This window comes from Cyphellophora attinorum (genome assembly GCF_001299255.1).
Source record: "Cyphellophora attinorum strain CBS 131958 chromosome Unknown Contig57, whole genome shotgun sequence".
NCBI classification, from domain to species: Eukaryota; Fungi; Ascomycota; class Eurotiomycetes; order Chaetothyriales; family Cyphellophoraceae; genus Cyphellophora; species Cyphellophora attinorum.
Genome location: NW_017253285.1, coordinates 66,522 through 74,142, shown reverse-complemented (window position 1 = coordinate 74,142; position 7,621 = coordinate 66,522). Strand labels below are relative to the sequence as shown.

At 56.6% G+C, this 7,621-nt stretch overlaps 4 protein-coding genes across 4 annotated transcripts; 3 read left to right on the top strand and 1 right to left on the bottom strand.

The window, feature by feature from the left end:
- Positions 1–14: 14 nt before the first annotated feature.
- Positions 15–229, top strand: AB675_7420 (uncharacterized protein; the record flags this gene model as incomplete). The annotated part of the gene is made up of 1 exon (XM_018147788.1): positions 15–229. A coding segment is annotated over one exon (215 nt), but the record flags the coding sequence as incomplete, so codon positions are not given.
- Positions 230–478: 249 nt separating this feature from the next.
- Positions 479–2,377, top strand: AB675_7419 (uncharacterized protein; the record flags this gene model as incomplete). Its single annotated transcript, XM_018147786.1, has 3 exons — positions 479–560; positions 832–918; positions 972–2,377. 3 exons carry the CDS (start codon positions 479–481, stop codon positions 2,375–2,377), a joined length of 1,575 nt encoding a protein of 524 aa, XP_017994519.1.
- A 597-nt stretch (positions 2,378–2,974) lies between these two features.
- Positions 2,975–3,939, top strand: AB675_7418 (putative oxido; the record flags this gene model as incomplete). Its single annotated transcript, XM_018147785.1, has 2 exons — positions 2,975–3,291; positions 3,339–3,939. 2 exons carry the CDS (start codon positions 2,975–2,977, stop codon positions 3,937–3,939), a joined length of 918 nt encoding a protein of 305 aa, XP_017994490.1.
- A 207-nt stretch (positions 3,940–4,146) lies between these two features.
- AB675_7417 (Ankyrin-3) lies at positions 4,147–7,070 on the bottom strand (the record flags this gene model as incomplete). The annotated part of the gene is made up of 2 exons (XM_018147784.1): positions 4,147–4,423; positions 4,483–7,070. The coding sequence occupies 2 exons, from the start codon at positions 7,068–7,070 to the stop codon at positions 4,147–4,149; spliced, it is 2,865 nt and encodes a 954-aa protein (XP_017994489.1).
- Between the last annotated feature and the right edge of the window lie 551 nt (positions 7,071–7,621).

Genomic DNA, 7,621 nt, shown 5'->3' with positions numbered 1-7,621 from the left:
AGGTGGCCGCGAAGCGGCCACCGACTCACCACCACCTCAGGCGAGCGCAGCGAGCCATTTCCTGATCGCGCCGCAAGCGCTCCGTATGGAGAAAGTGAGCGAGCTGTTGGACCGCAGGCAGTTGCTGAAAAGCATTAGGCGCAATGGTGGGCCGAAGATGTTCCATAAGGTCTCGGCAAAGGCGGTTGGGGGGAAGTGGTGGGGAGTTGGTGGCCACCGCCTCAGGTGAGCCGGCGAGCGATTACCTGGTCGCGCCGCAGGCGGTAGGCGATGGGAGGAAGTGAGCGAGGGCGAGCTGTGCGCCCAGTGCAGAGCAGGCTGGCTCGTCTCGCCTACCACGCACGTCCGCGATATTGGCGGCGCCTTACCGAAAGCAGATGTTTTGCACGCGATGACTTCATTTCTTGTTGCGTCTATAGCAGGCTTGTGGCGCAAATGCATGAAGCAACAACGGCCTGTCGCAAACAGTTGAGCCACTATGAACTATGCATTGCTGGCGATCAATTACAAGGTGAGTGGTGATGGGCTGTGCACCGCCACAGTGTTTGGACGTGCCACAGGTTTGTACGACGCCAATTGTTGCAGCTCTTCCCAATGTGGTTATGCGAGGCGCCGCTAAGAAAACACTGGCATCTGACGAGTGTTTGATCCACCGATAGCATGGAGTTTTCCAAGGCGGCCTCTGTCGTGTCACTGGTCAACTGTCTGCTAACGGGACCCAGGTTGTTGTGTTGTTCCTGACAAAAGTGCCTGGGTCCCAAGCCTTCATGTCTCGAGTCCCATTTCTTCGGTCTGCTGTGCACTGAGACTCACTACTGACTTGGCCAGCAGGTGGCGGGCGCATGCTCATCGGCAACAACGTCGACATGCTGCATGTCTTGCTAGGAGCACTGCTCATAATCGCAGTCCGTGGACAAGGTCTGTTACCTAGATTCAGCAAATCCACCGTTCAGTACTGACCTCATCTTCAGATGGCTGTGAAGACAGAGACTACAAATCGGAGATCGGCCTAGACTTCCGCATAACCTGCACGAGCAACGCTCCAGGGAACGACATCAGGAACAACCCGGCGTCAAGCCTCGAGTCGTGCATCGACCAATGTGCGGTAGCTCTTGGTGACAGCAACTCCGACGTTGCCTGTCGAGCTGTCTCATATAATGTCGAGACAAAGCAATGTTATCGCAAAGATGGCAATGTGACCTCTAATTTTGTCTTCGAGGCAGATACCATCACCGCCATAGGAGACGCCGCGCCCTTTCAACTGGACGCGAGCAGCTCCCCATGTCCCGATGGGAACGGAACGGTCCATACCGACGACAATGGCATGGACTATTCAGTCATTTGCGGCACATTCTGGAGCGGCAACAATTTCGATCCGGGCGATGAAGGCGAAGGTGCGTACCAGCCATTCCATGCCGATACTCTCAACGACTGCATGAGCTATTGCTCAGCGAATGCTCCGCTATGCTATGGGGTGCGCTGGGAACAGTCAGCGACGAACTTCTATCGCAACTGCTGGCCGAAGAAACAGAACGCGACCCACGCAGACAGTAAGCTTGCTCCTGACTCGTTCGCGATCGCTGCGGTTGGGCGTCTGCAGGTCAACAGCACCTGTACTGGCTCGGACAAGAATTTCACCGCCAGCAACGGCGCAACTCTGAAGCAGTTGTGCGACAGCAGTGCTGACGGTCCGGATCTTGAGGTCGTCCACGCTGGGAACTATGAAGACTGTATGGACAAATGCGCCACTTACAAGAGCAACGATGGCGGCAATACATATTGTGGAGGCATCACATACCAGCCAGATGCATCACAGGGTTTCCGCAATTGTTACCTCAAATATGCGCTCAGCAATGTCACCGCCATGCCCAGTTGGCACATAGCGACGCTCGAGACGAGAGGCGGTGAGCAGGATGATGCGGCTGGTGGTCAAAGCCAAGGCGAGGGAACCACTCAGAACAACCAAGAGAACGGCTCTGCGTCTCAAGGCAACGAGGCACCGGCCCAAGAAGAAGAGGGCTCAAGTAAGACTTGGATCGCTGGGGCTGTCGCTGGTCCAGTGGTAGGTCTAGCTGCTATTGCCGGACTGGTCTTCTGGTACCACCGACGGAAAAAGGCGAGAGCACCGGCGTCAAATCATCAAGACCACACCGACCACAAGCCGAACGCTGCCGACACATATCCTCTCAACGCTGGTGCGAAATACTACAGTCCGCCCATGGATCATGGGTATAAGTATGACCCAGCAGCCATAACGCCGCCACCTCCGTTCAGCCCTTATGTCGATCGATCGCCGCTGGTAGAGATGCCGCAGGCCGGAAGACATGTGGTGGAGCTGCCAACGGCTAGCAATGTAAGGCATGAGCTGCACTCTTGAGAGTCTCTCACGGCCGTGAGACTGGCGCCCCTGGCGTCATTGTGCGACTTCGTTGCATGTACAGCATGCGAGATGGGTTCGGACCATAGCTCCTGCGACCAGCAGAAGCCTGCGCAGTCTCTCTGCATACGCATCTCACTTTTCCAATTGCGGCATCGCCTTTCGCGCCATGTCGCAGATTGGTATGTAACAAGTCCAATAACGGCCCTGAGATCTGAACGGGCATGAGACTCAATGACAAAGCGGTCGAAGAGAGTTCAATGGTGCCTTCCGCGGAAGCGCCAAGAACCGTGCTTGGTCAAGCCTTGGCACTGGGATGGCGAATGGTTGGGGGAGGCACATTTAATTCAGGTGGCAGTCTCGCTGTTGGATCATTGCCGATGGATCAATTTCTGACGAGATCATACTGGTGCATGGTCGAGGCTTCGGGCAACGGAAGCAGAACTAGTCCGCCGCTTACAGCATCGACACTCACAGCAGATGATCGAATCCTCCTCTCGACCTACATAAGGACGTGATGTCGATTCATTGTAACTCCAGTCATAGCATCTGGAAAGACTAGCGAGATCAGCGACATCAGCGACATCGCAGTTCATTATGGGAGCTTATACCGAGCCTTACGCCGGCAACGGCTTCTGGAAGTCCTTCACCAAGACCTGGCACAACAAGCCCTACAACGCAATCTCACCCAGCAACCCTTCGAACTCCGCGTCCGGCAAAGCCATCTTCATCACCGGCGGCGGCAGCGGCATCGGCAAAGCCACCGCCCTCGCCTTCGCCCAAGCCGGCGCCGCATCCATCGCCATCTTCGGCCGCCGCGTCGAGCGCCTGGAATCCGCCGCTGCCGAGATCCGCAACGCTAACCCTGCGACCAAAGTCGCCACCGTCGGCGTCACATCGGCGACGGCGCCGCCGTGATTGCCGCCTTCACCAACGCCCTCATCGAACTCGAGGCGACCAGAGTCGACGTCTTCGTCAGCAACGCCTTCAGCATGCCCTTCCAAGGTAAGCTCGTCGACACCCAGCCCGAGCATTTCCGCCAGGGTCTCGACTTGAACCTGATGGGCACCTTCAACGCCGTCCAGGCGATCTTGCCGCTGTTGGCGCCGACGGCGACGGTCGTGGATGTCAATTCTGGGATCGGCCATTTGGGACCCATACCGGGTGTGCCGCTGTATGCTATGCAGAAGGCGGCGAATATCAAACTGTTTGAGTATTTGCAAGCGGAGAAGGGGGAGATGAGGGTGTTTAGTATTCAGCCGGGGGTGATTGCGACGGAGATCAGTTCTGTGGAGGAGAGTCAGGATGATGGTATGTTTCTTCTCAAGCCCTCTTTGCGCAAATGGGCGATCACTGACTCGATCGATCGTGTAGTGATGCTGCCAGCTAGCTTCCAAGTCTGGCTCGCCGCTGGCACGCAAGCGGACTTCCTCAAGGGCAGGTTTCTCTGGGTGAACTGGGACGTTGAGGAACTGCAGGCCCGGAAAGGGGAGATTGAGGGGTCGTTGCTGTTGAAGGTGCAGTTGACGGGTGTGCCGATGGAGACTACGTTCGCGCTGTGATATGTGCAGGAATACATGATCTGAACAATGGGCAATTTGGAGCTGCGAATGAAGGATGAGAAAAGCGAGAAGCGTGGAATGATAGAAAAAGGGACTGCAGTTCCTATATACGGTCTGTTGCCAACGACAATGGTATCTCAAGTTGCTGAACAAAACGAAAAAGCAGACGCAGCCACACCAAATCCTTCGTATCCTCTCCCAAAACCATTACTGCTTCCTCTCCCCAGCTCTCCTCACACTTCCATTAGCCGTTCCACTACTTCCACGCTTCGCATGCCGCTCTCTCGACCCAGTCTTACTTGTCGGTGGACTCGGCCACCCGCCCCTCCTAATCTTCTTGTCGACCAACTCGTCCTCACTCTTCTCGCCCAGCAAAATCTCCACAGCCTCATCCCATCCTCTGCCCTCGACTATCTCAAGAACAGTACGTCCAGTCTCATCCTCCACCTCAAGATCCACACCCCCACCCTTCTCAACCAACATCCTCAACACACTCGCCTCAGCATTTTCCACCGCTTGCAACACGGCGTTCCAGCACGATACATCTTGTTGATATCCGCGCCTTTTTCTAACAACGCCTCGATATAGCTCAAATCGTTCCCGCGGTGCCGTCGGATCGCTTTGATGATCGGCAAGTGCTCACCGGGCGCATTCACATCCGCTCCACCCTCATCAATCAAGTACCGAAAGATCTCCTTCCGATCCTCGCGGATCGACGTGGTCAGCGGGCTAAACACCCCACCATTCTTATCCTCCACGCTCACCCCCGCCGCAAGCAGCAATTTGATGGATTCCAACTGGTCCGCCACGACCGCCATCTCAAGCACCCCCTTCACCGCCCCACTTGGGTTCTTGAGGTGGCCGAGCAGTTTGGCGAGCAAGTCAGGCCGTTTAACCGCCATGCAGATCGGCCATTCCTGGCCGCGCAAGCTGGGGTCGGCGCCGCGCTCGAGGAGGATATCCAGCATTTCGGACCGGTTCTCGCGGATTGCGGTGGTGAGGGGCGTGTAGCCTTCGGCGGAGCGCGCGTTCGGGCTAACGTCGTGCTCGAGGAGGAAGAGGAGGGCTTCTTTGTTGTTGTGCTTTACTGCTTTTTCCAAAATGCCTTTGGGGTGGTGCAGGTCGGCGCCCGCCTCGATGAGTTCGGGGAGGAAATGGCAGCGGTTGTGCGTTACGCACTTGAAGGCTGGGTATTCGGATGCGGGGACGTTGGCGTCGGCGCCGGAGGCGAGGAGGAGGGAGACGATTTGCGGGCGGTTGTCGCGGATCGCGGAGCAGAGAGGGGTGTAGGTGCCGTCTTTTTTCGCGTTGGGGTCGACGCCGGCTTTGAGGAGAATGGAGATGGACTCGATGTTGTTGATGGATGTGGCGAGCTCCATTATGCCGGAGCATTTCTTGTGGTCGGCGCCGCGGGAGAGGAGGAGGCTGAGGCATCGGGGTTTGTAGGTTGAGGGCCACAGGAGATGTTTGGGGCCTGGGAGGTTCGGGTCGGCGCCGTTGTCGAGGAGGACGGTCATTAGGTCGACGCGGTTGTGTTGGATTGCCTGGAAGAGGGCGGTGGTGCCCTCGCCGTTCTTGCCGTTCGGGTCCGCGCCGTAGCGGATCATCAGCTCGACGATCTTGGTGGGTTGTTGTTTCGTCATGGACTTCACGAAGACGGTGTTGCCGTTGTCCATGATCTCGTTGACGTCGGCGCCGTATTTGAGGAAGAGCTGGAGAGACTCGGCGCGGTTGCCGATGACGGCCATGGCGGTGGGTGACTCTTCGGCGCCGCCGCAGAGGTTGGGCTGAGCGCCGTACTTGAGGAGAGTGTTGGCGGCTTCGAGGAAGCAGAGCTCTGTTGCGGCGTGGAGAGGCGTGTAGCCATTCCGGTCGACGCCGTTCGGGTCGGCTCCATACGCAAGGAGAAGGCGCATACATGCGGCGTCGCGGTTGAGGATTGCTTCGCGTAGGACGTTATATTCTTGGCCGACATCTGGTTTGACCCCGCAATCGAGGAGTTGCTCGACTACGTCGTGTTTCTTTTGCTGTACTGCGCTGTTCAGGGTGTGCTTCAGTCCGGGCGAATTCGCTCCAGAGTTCGTCTTTGGCTTGTATCGAGGTGCGCTGCTCGGATCTGCTTTGAGCCGTACCAGCACGAACGATGACTTGTCTTCATCGAGCTGCGATAGCATCTCGTCGAGATCGACAGTGGTCTGGGACATAGTGTCCGACATGACGTCGCTTTGACGCATTGTGGACCGGCCGATAGTGTGCTGTGCAGTGCTCGATCGCACACTGGGGACGAACTTCAGCGTCTGCTGATCGAACTGATCTGCTAGCGTGTCCATGCTCTCGTCTCCACCAGCAATATAAGTTCCACCATGATGGGGTTCACTACCAGGCGGAGTCAGAGGCATCGATAACAGATCGCTCCCGGTCCTGTCAGAGGACGTGCTCGGGATGTGAGGCAGCTGATAGGAGTCCGATCGTGGATTGAAGGACAGGGATGATGTAGTGCCTGGTGTCGGCGGCAGTGGCAGAGCATAATTTGGTGGTGGATGTGGTGGTGCTGATGCCGTGGTTGTAGGCGCTGGTCGCACAACGGACTGATTACTGCCACGCTTCATGCTTTCCAGGGCAGCTTCCAGCCCGGTGTAGCCGATGTGAGTGTGGCCGTTGGCTTTGCCCTCGCCCAGCGACCACCGAAAGACAAGTGCGCTCATCCTCAAAGCATCCCTATTCTTGGCAAGAGATTCTCGCATCTTGTTGATTTCGCCTTCAGCGAACATTAGGTGCCATCCACGCCGCAGCCTGCCAAGCCCTTTCTTCTGGTCGTCGCCGAGGAATTGCAGCAGTAGCTGATTCAGCACAATGAAGTCGTCGATTGTAGCACGGAACTTCCGTTCCATCTCTTGAGTCATGTCTGTCCCAAAGTTGTTCCGCATGCGCGCTGCTTCTGTGAGGCCTGCTTCGATCGGCCATAGTATTCGACAGATTTCCAAGAAGTCCACTGCCAGCTCTTTGAAGCCGGGAGGATACTGCTTTGTCGAGCTCAGGTATTCCAGCATGCGCACGCTGATGCCATTGCCAAGTTCTGTCGCTCTTGTGCAGAGCTCAATAAGAGTCTCTTTGCCGGGCTTCGGCGCCATGTCGACGTCTCTGTGAGACCAGCTCTCAGAGGACGAGTCTGTTGATTAGTGGTACAAGCGCTCGAGGTCAAGAAAGCACAACGTTGGAAGAAGCAGTGACAGAAGCAAAGTGGCTGAAGGCATATGCGGAGCGGATATAGAACATGGTGACCATGGAACCATGCGGCTCTCCTGAAGGTACCGAGTGAAGTCTCGACCATCTTTCATGCATATTGGTACCCACCTCTCGCGTGCGCGAAGGAGACTTGCCAAACTTGGAGCCGCTCAAGGCGACTGAAATAGTGCTTCATGCAAATAGACTTTTCCGATAACCTGGTCGATGCAAGCAATGGTGCAACGTGCAACAGATAGTGGCCCACCTCAGGGATTGCGCCAGAAGGGCAGCCTGCACCCCCGTGGGGCCAAGGCAACAATGACAAAGCGACGGGAATCATCAGGTAGCGGTGAGTCGTCCTTGAGCACAGTGATGTGGTGGATTGCATCGCATGGTGTGCGATGTCGCGTCTCGCGGAAGATACATTGTTCGATATGGGTTCTGTTGTGCTGTGGCA